The sequence below is a fragment of the Pavona decussata genome, unplaced genomic scaffold (genome assembly GCF_977016875.1).
Source record: "Pavona decussata unplaced genomic scaffold, jaPavDecu1.1 SCAFFOLD_113, whole genome shotgun sequence".
Classification (NCBI taxonomy): domain Eukaryota; kingdom Metazoa; phylum Cnidaria; class Anthozoa; order Scleractinia; family Agariciidae; genus Pavona; species Pavona decussata.
Window position 1 is genome coordinate 669037 of NW_028145527.1, and position 17762 is coordinate 686798.

Here is a 17762-nt window from a genome sequence, read left to right on the forward strand (position 1 = left end):
CGCTAAAATCATCAACTGGTACATGGCGTTGACGATAAAGATTTACACCACGTGAAAGAGCATCATTTCTTCTTATAAAATCCGCTTTCAAAACTATGGGCAACACAAAAGGAAATTTTTGAGCCGCGAATTACAAGTAGTACTTTAGTGAAATTTGAGCTTTTCTGTCACGGCATTCCGATGCTAAAACTCAAATAAACACAACATGAAAACGTTTCAAACAACAATGGTTTATTAATTCTTGCTACTGGGCACTGCCTATGCATGACCTATGCTTATAAGACTATTTCCCTTGGTTTTCTATCTTTTAGGGGCAATGTCAAAAGATTTTAGCGGAGTTCAAAAGCCGTACACGGGTCAGTTTAAGTTGTCAACCGGTCGCAACACTAGTAAATAAGGAATAAAATGAAACCAGGACTTCTTTCATTCAACCTTACTTTAAAAAAAATGGAGCAAATAGCTAAGAGTGCTATATGATTCATACCTTTGAGCGGCCACACTGGATGTTTAAGAAATATGGGACATCTATAGGAAACATCGTAACACTTTAGGCCGTTTTATACAGTTGGTCACAAAGATTGTGTTACATACATTTCACCGGTAGACCGCTGACCTTGCACTTACGTTCGCCCTTGCCCACGGGATAGAAATCGATGTTTCGTCCAGCTAGACCCCAAAGACAATTAATTATATAATCAGTTCAAACTGAGGTCACGGTTTTGGGTTATCACAATTTTATCTGGTTGCGTCTAAACACGCGCAGTTGTTTTGATTTTTGAATTTTTGATAAAGTTTTTCAAATTTCAGTCTAACGTAGCCTCCGAATAGAGCCGCCTCTCCCCGGAGCGATGAGAGGCGACTGTATTCGCAGGCTACCATGAATGCTACTCAAGGAGAGTTAAAGGCAATGTCACTTCCTAGTTCATCTGGATAAAACCCAATTTTCAATTTATTGTTCACAAAAATTGTCTGTTGTATGATAGTTTTCATACGATAAAAGATAGTTCATGCATCAGTAATGAAATTTGAGCAGACAAAATATGGTTTCTTTGGCCTTAATGGGTCAAAGAAAGAACCCGATCCAACAAGATCATGTTGCCTGAATATATGGTGCTATGCTCTGAATTTTTAGAGTACTTGCGAAAGCCGACAGGCACTAATATCGAGGTCATCTTGTGGATAAGTCTAGATTGCACAAATGTGATGCTTCGATCTCCCTTCGTTTGCTTGAAACGATCAGCTGCCCAACTTGGTGGGACCGGCGCAGAATCGGTTTTGGCAGCGCCCTCTGATGTCATAAGCATCTTGATGTCTTGAGCAAATAGACCTGATCAGATGGCTGTCATCGATTTCGAAGATACCAAGGGAAATTTTACGCTGACGTTTAGTCAGTTAGTTATGTCACTTTGTAGAACTGGCTTTACAGCCAAAGGAGCGTAGCTGTACATGTGCCATCCAGGCTGTGAAACCCTGGTCCTCTTTCTGACAAAAATTGCTCCCCCTACGCTCCTCCCTTATTCCTGCTGACAATGTACTGTGGTCGACTGTCGCAGATGTGAGTCGTACTACAGGAAATATTGGGGAAAATAGGGATGACAGCGGTGACGCAACCTCGCTCTTACCCCGCTGCCTCCCCCTCAACCTCCCCATTCTTCACGTCGGGAGACTGCTACAGTGACAAAGCACACGGCCTAATAACTTCCTAACCTCCTCATTCTTTACGTCGGGAGACTGTAACACACGGCCAAATAACTTTAAAAAAAATCACTAAAAATCGTAAATGTGTGTGGATGTAATAACCAGTAATTCAGAATCAAATTGCACGCGTTATTAAAGGTAATTCTTATTTAAGGTCAGGAGTTTTGCGTTACAGTAATTTGATACCTGCTCTGCCTACGAGAAGCTCCGCCTCGGTTTCCAGTGTTCAGTCAGCAAACCCCGTGGCCCTTAGATAGTTTTCGAAGCGGCAGTGAAAAATTACCCTTGGCATGCGCCCGGGGGGTACCCTGTGAGCAGAGGCCCTTCGATCTTCCTAGATAAGTCGAAGGGCCACTGCTCGCAGGGTACCCGGGGGTGAACCTTTATATAAGAATTTACGGGGGTGAGCGTAGCCTTCGGGGGTTAAAATTCGTGGTTTGGTACCTGTCAAAGGTATGGCGGTACCTTTTTGCCAGTTTTAGGGTATTGAGCGAAAACATATAAAGGACCGATCGTTTATTACGTCCTAAGGAAGGGGGAGGGGGGGCGGCGGTGGTTTTTGAGGGGGGGGGGGTAAATTTTTACCTTGTACGAAAAGTGAGGGGGGTAAAATTTTAAGACATACAAAAGGTACCAACTATTAAAATGTATTTAGCAATTATTCTTCTTATCAATCATAGAGTTGGTAAAATCGACTAGAACCTTCTACATATCGCTACTATTCTTCAGAGCGACAAATATCTTGCACGTAATAGGTTGAGTAATGACATAGACAGGCAAACCGTGTATTCCATCAAGCAGTTTATCTCTGAAGGCTTGTTTATCTGGGCAAAAAAATTGACTAAAAGACGAATAGAGATGGTAGGCTTCTTCAAAATCTATATATCCACATCCATACATCAAATGCTCCTGTACTGCTCTCAAACCCCGAGCTGCGTTGATCTTCTGTGTACCTTCTTTTGACGACTGAAGAATAGACTCCAGCAATAACAAAACATCGTTATTATCAAGACATTGAAGAGATGATCTAAGGTACGTTCCCTTACTTGAATTTTGCCTAACTTCTGATCGTTTCTCTTGCCAGTTCAGATTCAGAGAGCTAGCGATTTCCGCATGTAACCATCCGCATGTAACCAAGCGTTGTGCCCAGGAACTTCTGAACAATTCAACCGCCAGGCCAACCATGGGGGAGGGGGGGGGGTTAAAATTTTCAAACTGTCATTGCAGTGGGGGGTAAACTTTTGTTTGAAAGTTTTTTTGGGGGAGTAAAATTTTCAAACACTCGATTTTTTAGAAAACCACCGCCCCCCCCCCCGCCTAGGACGTAAGTAAACGACCAGTCCCTAAGAGAAAGTTATTATAAATGTCAGTCAACTGTCACTTAGCGTATTCATTTTAGAGTTGGTACCTCTAAGTGAGAAAATTGTACAGACCACGGCTACAAAACAAATTCTGGTACCTTTTAGTGGTACTTTTCAAAATTTATGACGATCAACTCGTCAATTTGATATGGGAGTCCCCCTCCCCCTGGGGGCAAGTGATCTATGCAAACGGTAACGCAATCTCTGCCGTTTAACGTATTTTTAAATCGCGGTAAAATACATATATCGTTCCTGATTGATATGATGATTTCTACAATGTACAGAAAGCTCGCTCAAAAGGTATCAATTACGCAGCACTTGTAGCTATTGTTCCATTTGTTCTAAAGTAAGGTTCAATGCAAAACATTCTGGTCCGAATTCAAAACGTTGACTACGTAAACTGACCTTTGTGACCTTTATACGCTTTTGAACTCGGGGTCTACTAGAACTGCTACAATCTTTTGTGCCTGCCCCGAAATGATTAAAAACCATGGAAAGTGATATTATGAACGTGGGCCAAAACCTATAGCAAGTACCAACAAACAATTGTTGTTTGAAACGTTTTCATCTTGTGTTAGTCTAAGTTTTAGCATCGGAATGCCGTGACAGAAAAGCTCAAATTTCACTAAAGTACTACTTGTAATTCGCGGCTCAAAAATTTCCTTTTGTGTTGCCCATAGTTTTGAAAGCGGATTTTATAAGAAGAAATGATGCTCTTTCACGTGGTGTAAATCTTTATCGTCAACGCCATGTACCAGTTGATGATTTTAGCGTCGCAAATTTGTCAATTTGGCATCACGAGAAATCGCTTAAAAAATTGTAAATATTGAAAAATCTCCTAAATATTTAATTTTCACTTCAGATGAGTAACATACCATTCATGATGTCTATAATTATGTACTTTATCAGACTGGATGTTTTTCGTTTGGAACGAAACTGGTTTGATTTTTAAAACAAGGTCTTCGCAACATGTGGTGTCAGACACCGAAAACCCGGTTCAGGTGCGGTGAATTCAAGATCATAGCCTCACAGCAAAAATAATTATCGGATCGAAGTAAAACATGTATTTCTTGCAATAGTTTACCGTGGGCTATGTTGTGAATTTTTTTGAGAATTTTGAATTTTTCGCTATTGCACACCTCTGGTTGATATTTACAGACATCCGCTCTTAAATTCGTACTGTCGGGGACGTCGGCGACGCAAATTTCCCTTTCGTAAACGGTCGTTGCCATTTGAAACGGTCGATGCCATTTCTCAGAACGGTCGTTGCCATTTGAAACGGCCGATGCCATTTCTCACAACGGTCGTTGCCATTTGAAACGGTCGATGCCATTTCTCATGACGGTCGATGCCATCGTAAAGGTCGATGCCAAGAAGGAACCGATATTTCCGACTCTCTCCGACGATATGCGTGACAATCAGAGCAATGCGTGACTAGCTTTCCTACAAACCATCGCGATTTTTATCAAATCAAAATGGCGGACAAACCCGATAATTACGCGGGATGCCCTGAAGGGGCATACCGTGTCTAAAAACGGGTCGATTTCTTTTTTTTTTTTTTTTCTTTTTTTTTTTTTTTCTTCCTCGTAGCTATAAATCGGTACATTAATTTATTCATTAAACTCACCCCTCCTCTACTCGGGGTGTATTGTTCTGATTGTCTTCAACAGAAGCAGGCCAATCAAAATCCATTCTTGTCGCTTACATCGCGAGGGAGGGGACCCACTCACCCCTACCTGTGTGACGTCAATGCATCATTTGATATATTTATTAAAGACGGATTAAGTCGCGCCATATTGTTTTAACATGTTCTGGACTCAAGTGTGCCGTTTTCAAAGGGAAATTTCACCATTTTGAAGCGGTAAATCGAAAGAATAACTTCTAAGAAGCACCCGACACGTAAAACGGTGGAAATTGGTGAGTTCTTAGTGAAGGAATCGTGCTTTGTTTGACAGTCTTAGACCACGACGCGAGACTGAAAAGAGGTCATTGAGAAGCTTACGTTATCGTAATGGAATTTGACAAATTTCCGCTGATAGTCTGAGTCGCGTAACACACGGAAAACAACGTAACGCGATCGTCGTGACTCAAACTATTCCATTAGCAAGGATAGTTTTATCAATCGGCGAAGCATACAGTTGGAATAAATGAATCAGCCCCAGCATCTCGCGTAATGCCAGTATAGCAGGCACCTTTTTTTTTTTTTTCTTCGTCGTATACACAAATCGGTACATTAATTTATTCATTAAACTCTCCCCTCTCCTACTCGGGATGTATTGTTTTGATTGTCTTCAACAAAAGCAGGCCAATCAAAATCCATTCTTGTCGCTTATATTGCGAGGGAGGGGACCCACTCACCCCTACCTGTGTGACGTCAATGCATCATTTGATATATTTATTAAAGACGGATTAAGTCGCGCCATATTGTTTTAACATGTTCTGGACTCAAGTGTGCCGTTTTCAAAGGGAAATTTCACCATTTTGAAGCGACAAATCGAAAGAATAACTTCTAAGAAGCACCCGACACGTAAAACGGTGGAAATTGGTGAGTTCTTAGTGAGGGAATCGTGCTTTGTTTGACAGTCTTAGACCACGACGCGAGACTGAAAAGAGGTCTTTTGAGAAGCTTACGTTATCGTAATGGAATTTGACAAATTTCCGCTGATAGTCTGAGTCGCGTAACACACGGAAAACAACGTAACGCGATCGTCGTGACTCAAACTATTCCATTAGCAAGGATAGTTTTATCAATCGGCGAAGCATACAGTTGGAATAAATGAATCAGCCCCAGCATCTCGCGTAATGCCAGTATAGCAGGCATCTTGTTTTCTCAAAGATCTAATATCTTCAGCTATAAAAGAAGTCGAATCGAAAAGTAAATCTTTTGAATCGACCGAAATTACAAAGGAGAGTTTTCTGGCTTTGCTGCCAGATGATTCATTTTACTACCTGAAGGCAATTTCAGGAAATGGAGAAAAGTTCAAAGTGCACTTTTTGACCGAAGATATAACGAAAGAAAACCTGGAGCAGTGGATATCCGAATATGAAGTGATAAACAGCATCTCAGTGAAGTTAAAGACAAAGAAGACACCAACAAGCGGCTATGTGTTGCAAAACTACTATAGATGCCAACACAACACTCGCAGTAAAGATCCACAGCAGAAATTGTACTTGAACCCATCTGCCAGAGTAAAGAACACCAATTGCCCCTTTCAGATGATAGTCAAAATAGACAGCGAGGGATGTTGTTCTGTGGACATAGAGTGGGAACACAACCATTCACTTGAAACTCTGGAGGCCTCTAATTTCCGTGACCTTTCTCCTGAGTGCACAGAAAGGGTTTTGAAGTTGTTTGAAAGTGGGCATACACCAGCAACCGCAAGGCCACAGTACTTGAAAGAACTCAAAGAGTCATGTCAGGATGAATTGGAATTTCACAGGAAAAAAGCCAATCGGGCAGTTATGCCGAGAAAAAGGGACTTTAGTTTCCTCTACACGCAATTTGGTAAGGATAGGTATGGTGGACAGGGCGTTATGATGTTTGAAAGACTTTCCCAAAGGCTTCAACAATACAAGAAAGACAACCCTGAAGCTACTACTTGTTACCAGATGTATGAAGGTGATGATACGCCTCTTATAATTGCTATTGTAACGCCTCTCATGAAGCGTGTACACAAAGAAGTGCAGCAGTCTGGTGAGATGGTTTTTGTTGATGCTACTTCTAATACAGAAGAGCACAATCTTAAAGTGTTTTTAATGTGCACAAACAATGTATCTGGAGCACTTCCACTTGGCATCTTGATCACCAGTGATGAGCAGCAGCGTACACTTAAACAGGGCTTTGAAATGCTTCGGTCCTGTTTACCAGAGTATGCATTCAATGGTCGTGGTCGGGAACAAGGCCCTCAAGTCATCCTAACAGACAACTGTAAAGAGGAAAGAAATGCTCTGAAGTCTGTTTGGCCAACATCTGTTTTACTTCTTTGCATCTTCCACATGCTCCAACAACTTTGGAGATGGCTTCACGAGAGCAAGAACAGTATCAGCCAAGCAGATAGACCCTATTTTCTTACCCTTTTCAAGAGGTCCTTATATGCCGAGAGAAAACAAGATTTTGAGAACTGCTTCAGTGAACTTTTGAATGATGGCCGTTGCAAGAAATACCCAAATCTAGTCAGCTATTTGCAAAATCTATACAATGACAAAGAATCGTTTGCTCTATGCTTTAGAACTGAACTGCCTGTTAGAGGGAACCACACCAACAATTTTGCCGAGGCTCAGTTTTTGGTTCTTAAGGATGTAATTCTGCAGCGCACCAAAGAGTACAATGTTGTTGGGCTTCTAGACAAGCTGAATATTAATCTAGAAGATCACTACAAGAATAAGCTCCTTAGTATTGCTGATGGGAGTTTTGATGGCGTGTACAGACATCGATTCTTTGGGAAAGGGAAAGACGGAAGCACAGGGTTTAAAGTCCCAGATAAAAAAGATCTTGATGCCTACATCTCAACTGTAGAGAACTTTGGCAATAATGTATTCAAAGTTGGAAGCTCTTCAGATAGCAGTCACAGGTCAGTAGTGTTTTTTCTTCGCCGTCACAATAGATAACGCTCTGGTGGTACAAGAGGGCATGTGTGGGTGGGCATTGTTTTCCTATCTTTCCCCCATTGTCTGATTCAAATTATCTTGATAGGGGAAGGAGGGGGGGGGGGGGAGGGGGCAGTGTTTCTAGGCTCCTCCCCTTTGGAGCAAAAATACATAAAACATGGGGACATAACATGCATAACATATGAGATAATTCCTGCAGTTCATCCATATGCTGCATTTCAAGGATGTTGATTTAGCATAAGGAAGACCAAAACATGAGTAATATATTATCCAGGGGGTGGGGTACCTTTAGAAATTTCCCTTCTTGGCAGGGTTATTGAGTTTTTTATAGCAGAGTAAGAGCAAGCCCTTACTCTGCTGTTAAGAATATTTCCATTAATATCTTAGTGGATCAACCAGTTGAAGGTCTAGAATGTATCTATTACAGATTGAAAAACAAAAATTCCAGTTGTATTGAGATATTTATGAAGTGTCTCATTGGTTCTTTGTCAGTTATACAGTGGACATGACTCTTGGGATATGTAGCTGCACGGTTGGTAAAGACGGGAGCCCATGCAAACACCAGTATGTCCTGTGGGTGGCAAATCTAGCAGACTGCATAAACTTCATTCCAGTCAGTAATCCACATGAGAGGCAGAAATTGGCCTGGCTAGCAATAGGAAAGACACTTCCTGTTGCTTGTTATAAGCCATTACGCTCTAGTGATGCTGGACAAACATCACAAACTGATGGTTCTAATGGTTTTGTAACAGAGGCATCCACTAGTATGGAAACAGCACAACAAGGGCCAAACTGCTGCACTGCTGAACCAATACAGAGCAATGATGATGATGAGGATGATTCCATTGCAAATGCTGAACAATTGTTGAGAAACTCTTGTGAACAAATAATTCAAAAGCTCCAAAGCGCAAGAGACCTTAATTTGGCTAAAGGTGTAATCAGGTTCGCAAAAAGGATAACATCCTTAACCGCTGCTAGATCTATGCATTCTAATTTGGCAAGCGCTCTTTTTACTTTTGGGTCCAGTGAGGTGAAAAAAACCGGAAATGGAAAAAAGATCCGAGTCCAGCCCAACAGAAAACGAAAGTGTGGTAGTGGAAGCCGTCAGGTTGTATCGAAAGGGCGACCAGTACAACTTCAAGAGCCCACCTCCAAGAGGAAGCGCAGCCATGACTTGGCTAAAGCAGTACAAACAAACACTAAAAGTAGTAAGAAGACTGGGTCCCATACTATGAAATCCAAGACAAAGCACATGCAAAGGAAAAAATAGGAAAACAGAGTAATCTTAGTGAATAAACAATGGAATGTTCACATAATGTTTAACATAGAGGGAAATTCACTTAAGGCAAATTGCCTAGATTAAAAACCTCTCTCCTTGGATCTGCCCCTGAACAACAAGGTTATTAAAAAGATTGAGGTTTTGAAATTGTAAATAAGTTTTAATTCATTTTTCCTGTTAAAGTCTAACACAACATTTGTAATGATTTAAAATTTGGTTTGAACAGTAACATGATGTACATGTGCTGCAATGACCACAATTAATTTCAAAAATCGATAATAATAATAATAATAATGATAATAATTTCAAAACAAAAACAATTATGTATTATAGATTGATCCAATAGTCCTTTCAAATCATCTCCAATTAAAATCACTAAATGCAGGATAGGTTAACTAAACATGTGACTTTTGGTGTCTTATAAGATTTCGTTTCTCAGCAAAAGTCTGTTAACAATGATCACACTTGTAGCTGTCTTTATGTTTCTTGTCTTTATGCCTTTTTAGCTTTTGCTCATGGTCAAACGATTCATTGCATTCCTCGCAAATGCACTCATGACAACCTTTCTCGTGGTATTTAAAGTCCTTCTCCCTTGTGAACTGGGTGCTGCAGGTTGGACATTTTTTTATCTCTGCTATTCCCATAGCAAGGTCTTCCCTCAAGCTCTGTGCTTTATCTTTCCAGTCCTATGAAGATCATAGCATGATATTTTAAAAGGGGGTAAATATATTAGGGAACAATCGTGTATTTATGATCCCCCCTAGTTTTATATAAACCAGATTGCAAAGACAGGTTTTTTTTCACCCTCTATCATAACTTTTTGAGGATAATACCCCCTTGCCCCCACCCCCCCCCCCCCCCTTCCTCCTTTCCTCAAAACCTGGATCCGTCACATGTAAGTTATTTCTAATTAAAATTTAGGGTAAATTAATTGGTACATTATAATGGGCCATGCTATCCCCTAGGTATATTTTTCAGTTCTTTCTGGAAAAATGACAAGTCTGAACATTATATTACAAAATTGACATTCAGCTTGAGGTCCCAGCTTGATTCAAGATCAACATTCATAAACTAAAATACTTTTAATTGGAAAGTTTGACGAGAACATTTACACTCTCGGTCCTTACAAAGTTAGCCATGTAAACCACATAGCAGTCCACTGAAATGGGGCAGGGTTAATACACAAACACTCGCAATGGTAGAAGTTTACAACTAACCTTTCGTCTGTCTGTCGGCAATTTCTTCCACATATTGCCAACCACTTTGGAAACCTGCCCGATTCCTGCCCCCTTTCCAAGTTGTTCCTTGACATCTGGCTGTGGAATAATACAAAGAACGAGGAAACTGTATCAGCTTATATCGAATGTAATTTCAAGGCCTACAAGAATTGAATAACTAATATAAGTGCAACACTTATAGATAACATATTTGTTAATGACATAAACGAAAATTTTACATGCGGTTTATTTTTCACTGATATTTCTGATGACTTAATCTTAATCACTTGTAATCGGATGTAAAGGATGAACAAGCACTTTATCCAGGCTGAAAATGATTGAATATTTCGGGAAATACAAAACAAACTCACCGCAACTGACTGCATAAAGGAGTTTCACCCCGTTGGCTTCTTAATTGATTTTTGTTTTGTTTCTGCACAAGAAGAATGGGTTGGTTTTGGTTCAGCTGGCTCAACTCTCGCGCACGTGGATTGCTGCGCCATCTTGTAAACAACACTGCCCGGAAGTGACGTCCGAGCGTGACAACCGCGTACGAGCTATTCACGAGGGCTGTCGTCTGCTCGGCTAGTTTTCGAAATAGCTTCAACCGTTTTCAATGGCAACGACCGTTGTGAGAAATGGCATCGACCGTTTCAAATGGCAACGACCGTTCTGAGAAATGGCATCGACCGTTTCAAATGGCAACGACCGTTTACGAAAGGGAAATTTGCGTCGGCGACAGCTTTAGCCCGTTACCAATCCGCTAAATTGCTTCGTTCCAGTTCCCCTCTTCCCTACCCCCCGCCCCCCTCCCCCGACAAATAAGAATGGCGTCTGTTACCGATGAATACCTCAAATCTGAGACAGACGTCTTGTAATTTCCGGATATCTCGGCAAAATCTGGGACGATTGGGAAACAGTGAAATTCCCGATCGTCTGTGATTTTCCCGACATATGAAAACCAGGCTTATTTTTTATGTAGTGTTCTCTGAAACAAGAACGTGCTATTGTAAGTAGCGTGAATGTCCTATCGCTGACTGCAGTACAGTTGTAGTGGGCTATCGTTTAGCCTTCGGAGTCTTTTCTAGCTAAGCTTGTAAACCTAGACCTGCTTAACACAGCTAAAACACTTTAACAATACCTCGTCCACCCATAGACTCTTTGAGTTGAAAACAAGCATAGTATCAGATGCCTGGATAGTGATGTCATGGATTCACTCGTTTTTGTTGTTGTTGTTGTTGTTTTTTTTTTCTGTTTTGTTTTTGTTTCGGGGGGATGTTGTTGTTGTTTTCTTTCCCTTCTCTCTCAAGAGGAAAATGACGATTACAAATACGTTTTGCACTCTTAATTTTACTTTAGTGAAATGTATTTTCTTTTTCAAATGATGTTATGATCTCGATCAAGCACGACTTCTGAATTCCTCAGTCGAATGCAGTTCAGTTGTTTTATTTGAAGTGGAAAAGCAAAGAATGAAGAGTGGATTTATTTTGCTCAGAGAGCGAATGGCCCTGTTCATATACAATAATGCAATATTGGTTGTATCTCGGCCCCTCATGCTGAAAATCTACAGTCCAAAACAATGAATTTGCTGTTAAAAGGAAACCCAAGAACATAATTGGGGCAGTAAAATGTTTAAGAAACTGACTGGACAGACTTTAAGGCCATGGGCTTAATTATCATCCCAGGCAGGGTAGATACAGTACTTTGCAATTTTTAGATGATTCTCCCATTTTCTCAATTGTTTGTTTCAGCGAAACCTACTCCTCCTCCAGCAGGTAGGTGATTATTCACGTTTTTTTAAAACAATGTTTTCTTATAAGGCGTTTACAGCTCACGTCTGTGAAGGCATTTTTCTGCAATCAACTGATTGCATAACTTTCAAACACAGTACATTGAGCACACACAAAGTAAGTTCACTACACACGGCGTGCAGTACATTATAGAAATATAGTGCTCCTTAAATAAAAAAAAAGCTAACGGAGGCTATCCCTGCAATAAGCAAATAGCATGTTAATTCAGGGACACTGTCAACATAACCACTAAAAGAAAACAGCATTACTCCTGCACTTTGCCTCATAATCTTATCTACGAAATGGTGTTACTGTTGAAGTTATGTTCGGCAAGTTAAACATTGTAAACTATTAGGAGCTAAAATATAAATTAACCAGGGTTTTCCTGATTTTGAAGTGGACAAAAGTGCATGCTTGGAAGCCCACAATAGAAAGCGTCAGCTACATGGAGCAGAACCGCTGGTCTGGGATGATACGCTGGAAGAGCATGCACAGCAGTGGGCGGATCATCTTGTGACCATAGGAGAAAGTGTCCACTCAGAAGGAACCGGTGAGGGAGAAAACTTGGCCTGGGGCAAGGGCGGAACGTACCGCACGTGTGAAGATGCAATGACCGGATGGCAAGTGTTTATTTCATCTAGTGTAGACAAGCGATATTTCATTTAAGGCTAACGTGCTGTTAATGTAGTTCTGTCATGATAATTTAGTTGTGCTTTTGAGTTGTAATTTGTTGTAACACTGTAGTTAGTTTGTTAGTTCGTTTGTAGCAGTGTTAAGTAATTTGATATTGTTGAATTAATATTTAAGTGTATCTCATTGTTGTCGTTGCAATGTGGACTTCGCAGTGCAACTCGAAAATTGATACAGTTACTGCGCACCACCTACGATCTAACTTCTCCTAGCCATGCAATTAGGAAAAGAGCATAAATGCAATTTGCAGTATTATGACATTTTTAGCAATTTCAATTGTTGTTTAAGAACCACAAGGTCAGATTCTTTGCACTTATGTCCAGAAATGCAACTAACCCTGATTTTGGGTACCTTATACAAGACAGACCTTTTTGTAGTTTTCATATTTACTTCATGTTTGACAGAATTATTTGTGTTTTAGTAAGAATTTAGGGTAGGGAACACTTTGTGATGTCTATCACTTAGTTCATGCATCTAATAAGCGTGCATTTCTGGACATACCGGCCAATCAGCTGGAAGAGGTAGCGATTAATTATACGTTCAATATACAATATAATTGTCTTTCTCTCTTTTTCTTTCACTTAAAGGTATGACAAAGAAGAGCCAAAATACGATTACAGCAACCCTGGATTTTCTTTGGCAACTGGTCACTTTACACAGGTAAGCTACAGGAAATCTTATGATTTGCAAGGGATGAAAACGCTGTTGAGAGATCTCCGTGAAAAATTCCGCAGGGATGGTGTACGTTCTCAATAATCAAAAGTTCTTCCCGCATGGCATACTTTACCTATCATTTAAGCATAGTCCACATGATAAAAGGCTGATAACAACAAAATGAGTAAGTGTGCTCTTAACGAATACGAGTTTCTACGTTGGCAATGATTGTTGTTTGCTGCGTAAAACGCCTTGAAAACTAAGCTAACAGATATTTTGCGCGTATAAATGTCTAACCAGTTTGGAAGACTAATGGTTAACCCGCCGGTGTACAAAGTGGGGGGGGGGGGGGGGGGAAGGGGGTTGAAGGGGAGGAATCCCACCGTAAACATTTCTTCTATTCCTTCGAAACGCTTTTTTTTTTCTTCCAGCACGTTCCGTTTTCAGTAGCTGATTGCCTAACCCCTTGGGCATATTTTTGAAAAAGATTGCCGACAATTTCTTCTCACATATGTCCGTCATACGGTACGATCCGGCCTATAGCATGAGGTCACGCTATTGTTGAATACAAAACATGTGAGTTCTGACCCTCATCATGAGAAAAATTAGAACATGTCAACAAGAAGAACAAAATATTTTGTCACAGTTTGCGTATCTAGATTGAAAAAAAAAAAAAGAAAGAAAATGCAATTTCTGAACTTTTTCGATGTCACTCGCAGCCTCCAGCATTGACACATGATATAGCTCGGAATACTAATTTAACTTATTTTGTAGAACATACTACGTTCTGTTTAAGGAAAACCCATTTCAAAATAATAACATTTCCAACCTTGTGATATTTATTTAGTCTTAAAATTAAACGAATGAAAAAAGAAAAAAAAAAAGAAATGATTAATGAAATAATGCATTGCGCAGAATTGTTTATTGTAATTCAATCCTTTTGATTTAAGTGACTTCTGTTACTTGATTCAGATTGTTTGGAAGGCAACAAAACGTGTCGGAGTCGCTCTGGCAACAAAGAGGGATGAAAAGGGGTATATCGAGACCTACATTGTAGCACGATTTTCCCCGCAGGGAAACATCATTGGCCAATTTGCAGAGAATGTGCAGGAAGGTAAGTACTGTGAAGAGTACCTGAAACAAAAATATATAAATCTAGTATAGAAGGTACTGAGACAGCCAATCTGAAAGACTGAAAAGTGGTTATCTTTCTAAGATTCGTTAATTGCATAGAATCGCCTTGGTGTGTACCGCGTTTAAAATACGACAGCTGAAATACATTTTCGATTCATTTTAGAAAGTTGATTCAGAAAGTAGATTCTAGTAGAAATGTGAAAGGAAAGATTTCATTTCACTTGTCAGAAAGCTGAAAAACATTTTTTGATGCATAGAAAAAACTCTAGTTATATGTTTTGAAACTAACAAAGAGTCCTTTGCACGATAGGTTTTCACTTTTTGGCAAAAAGACGTAGATTGCGAAAAAGTTCTTCCTTTGGGTAACTGAAACAAAAATGTCTAGAACTGATTATGGCTCTTCGAGAAAATCAATTGATATCTTGCTGTTGAGGTTTTTCGTGCGTGTCTCTCACCCGAAGGTTTTACATTCGTCAACTCTTTCCCTACCAAGTTTTTTGGCCCATTTTTCCAAAGCGGTAAAGAAAAACCCAGCTTGCTAATGTAATATACCGTTTAAGGTTACCCGGTACCTTCAGAGGTGTGTTCAGAGGTGCCTCGCGTCCAAGCGATGTAGCGCGTCCCGTTTAAACTGTAGATACCTGAACCCTTATATCAAAATAAAGCTTATAGAACTGGCTATCCAACTAAACCAAGAATTTTGAAATAAAATGAATTGCCGAATTTTTAGCGCTGTTTTCTCGAATAAATTTTTTTCACTTGGAGGAGCCACTTCAAAGAGCTAAAACTCAAAAGGAATTTGTTTGTTTGCCTTCAAATTTGGACAGTAGCTAGTTTAACATATAAACAACAAAAACGTGTCTGCGAATTTTTTCTTTCGAAATATTTTTTCTCCGAGAGATTTTTGTACGATTACTCCACATTTTTTTCATCCTATTTCGAAAATGCTCTATAACTTTTCACTGCGATTGAATATGGCAAAACGCAGACACGATTTTTTAGCGCTTTGGGTCCAGAAACTGAGGAGCAAATTAAATTAGCAAAAAACAAAATTCACTTTGACTCGTAGCTTTAAAAAGGTGATTCGGACGCTCGCAATTAGAGGTCGTGAAAAATTCGCAATTCTTTTTATTTCAAAATTCTTGGTATGGTTTGATCGTCAGCTCTATAAGCTTTAATTTGATGTATGGGTTTAGGTATCTACAGTTTAAACTGGACGCGCTACATCGCTTAAACGCGAGACACCTCTGAAGGTATCGGGTAACCTTAAAAGGTCTTGATGGGTGTAATTCATTTCTGAAATCAAGATAACTGAAGCAAGTCAGGTCTTTAATAGAAATGGTTTTGAAACGAAAAACTTCAAAACTACAAAATTTCACTGATCGGCTCATGTGATGGGTATACCTCAAAACTGTAGCTTATTTTGCAGCTTCTAATGCATAGAACACTCTGAGATATGTGAGAGTCTGTAAATGTATTAAATGAAAATATTCCACAAATCATAGGGGTGGTAAACCACATCATAGATACCAGAGGGTACCATTTTTGCCTTTGAAATGCAAAGATCTTTCCAAGATCAATTTGCTGACAAAATTTCACTGTAATTGAAAAAATACTGACCAAGTTATGAGTTCAGGACCCACTATAGTGGGTCTCGGTAGGGAAAGGGTTAATTTAACAGTTTTTGTGTGATCCCAAAATGTAAAAAATGGCCGTGAAATAGCTTCTTTAAGGTCACTGAGTCGTAGCCTGGTTTCATCTATTTATATTTTCTTTACGTAAATGCATTCTGGGAGTATTTTTTCCGCTCCATGGTGAGAATCATTTTTCGATCTTCTTCTTATGACAACAAATGTGCTCAACCTTACCTATACCTATTTTTCTAATCCGCGGACTGAATTTTAATCAATACAAATCGAGTTTAATCGTCGAAGTTTTAACTTTTTAGGGACTTCAGCCTTTAATTCTTTACCTTTAACTAACAGGCAGATTGACTATAAGAAACCTTTAGATGAATACTTTCCTTTTATATAAGTATTATTATGGCAGTAAAAACTTCTGGATGCCTAGAAATCTTAAACAATGATTGGGCGGCCAGCCGTAGCCAATCAATTATTATTATTATTATTATTATTATTATTATTATTATTATTATTATTATAATAATTATTATTATTATTACTTATTATCCACCTAAAAAGGCCTAATAAATTCAATTTGATTGACGGCCAAAAAGCAACTCTTAATCCTTTAAGCCCTAACAGTGACTAACATTTAATTTCTCCTTGTAATATCGATGCTTTTCCAACCCCTGAGGTCATGAGAATGAAGGATATGATCACCCGAGGTGAATTTTCTTAACATTTCCCCGGTACTTTTATAAGAAAATTATGGGGATAAGATAGGAGAATTTGTTCTTCGATATTAAGGGTTAAAGGGTTAACGAAATTCCATGTTTGAGAGGGTGGGAGGGAGAAGAACAAGAAATAACATCACAACACTACATAATCTTTTGCAATGGAAAAAGCCCGTTAATGTTTAGAAAACACTCGGTGTACAGGAAGCTTACACGAGGTGTTTTCCTCAGACCCACATCGCCCTGCTCCTTCCTTGTAAAAGTATAGTCCATAAGTAACAGCGACAACTGAGTGAATGGTAGTGAGTGAAAACTGTCTTTCTTGTTTTCGTTGTAGTAACAAAGAAAAAGTAACAAGGACTAGTGGGATTTATAGCTCTTTACATGAGCCGTAAGCAAAAGCTTTCAATACATAATTGTAATACAAGGTGAAAACAATAAACTTAAATTGTGGGTAAAATGACTTGTGTGGTTTTTTCCATTGAAAGCTGAATCATCAAACAAATCTCCCTTAAAAACACCTGTTTTCTTTCGCTGTCCCCAGAAAACAGTACCTTAAAGGAGCAGTGTCATCTATTTTAAGTATAAGTATGGATAATCAAAAAATGAATCTGTAAAAAGAAAAAAAAAAAGATTAAGAATCCATACATAACAAGGATTCTTTGTATCATATCCAAGTACCCTATCTGAAGGGTTTCTTTACCTACGATGTATACATTGGGGGCATGCACCCACCTAAAAGAAATAAACCAAAATACTTGACATTGCTTTTTGCGCTTTCGCTTTCCAAAGTTGTGCTGGGACCCTTAACAGGGATATTTTTGTACTCAAACACAATTTTGTTGTGATCGGTGTCGCAGAAATTCTAGTGACTAGGGCCAGATACAAGAAGCTCTCTTGATTTAAGATGCATCTTAAGTATTGTTTCTTAAGGACGGTGCCTACTAATACCGAAGTACTTTTGTGTGGTTTATC

At 39.4% G+C, this 17762-nt stretch overlaps 4 protein-coding genes across 8 annotated transcripts in view; 3 read left to right on the forward strand and 1 right to left on the reverse strand.

Annotated features, from left to right (window-relative positions):
- LOC146470605 (Golgi-associated plant pathogenesis-related protein 1-like) overlaps positions 1-17247 on the forward strand; it is a 35333-nt gene extending 18086 nt beyond the window's left edge. For all 4 annotated transcript variants that reach the window (XM_085121773.1, XM_085121775.1, XM_085121774.1 and 1 more), the window contains exons 4-8: positions 11915-11938; positions 12351-12573; positions 13231-13303; positions 14270-14411; positions 17125-17247. In XM_085121773.1, the coding sequence (XP_084977899.1) occupies positions 11915-11938; positions 12351-12573; positions 13231-13303; positions 14270-14411; positions 17125-17141 (479 nt within the window). In that variant the 3' untranslated portion in view covers positions 17142-17247. The remainder of the gene's footprint in view (positions 1-11914; positions 11939-12350; positions 12574-13230; positions 13304-14269; positions 14412-17124) is intronic.
- Positions 1-17762, forward strand: part of LOC146470598 (uncharacterized) — a 171381-nt gene that overhangs the window by 138027 nt on the left and 15592 nt on the right. The window lies entirely within an intron of this gene.
- LOC146470606 (uncharacterized) lies at positions 6226-8937 on the forward strand. The gene is made up of 2 exons (XM_085121859.1): positions 6226-7630; positions 8160-8937. Exons 1-2 carry the CDS (start codon positions 6276-6278, stop codon positions 8935-8937), a joined length of 2133 nt encoding a protein of 710 aa, XP_084977985.1. The 5' UTR covers positions 6226-6275.
- Positions 9396-10884, reverse strand: LOC146470607 (uncharacterized). Of its 2 annotated transcripts, none has more exons than XM_085121861.1 (3): positions 10535-10884; positions 10164-10262; positions 9396-9632 (listed from the first exon to the last, which is right to left on the reverse strand). In XM_085121861.1, the coding sequence occupies exons 1-3, from the start codon at positions 10547-10549 to the stop codon at positions 9396-9398; spliced, it is 351 nt and encodes a 116-aa protein (XP_084977987.1). In that variant the 5' UTR covers positions 10550-10884. The 2 variants fall into 2 exon arrangements, with proteins under 2 accessions (XP_084977987.1, XP_084977986.1); XM_085121860.1 differs by having other exon boundaries at positions 10403-10884.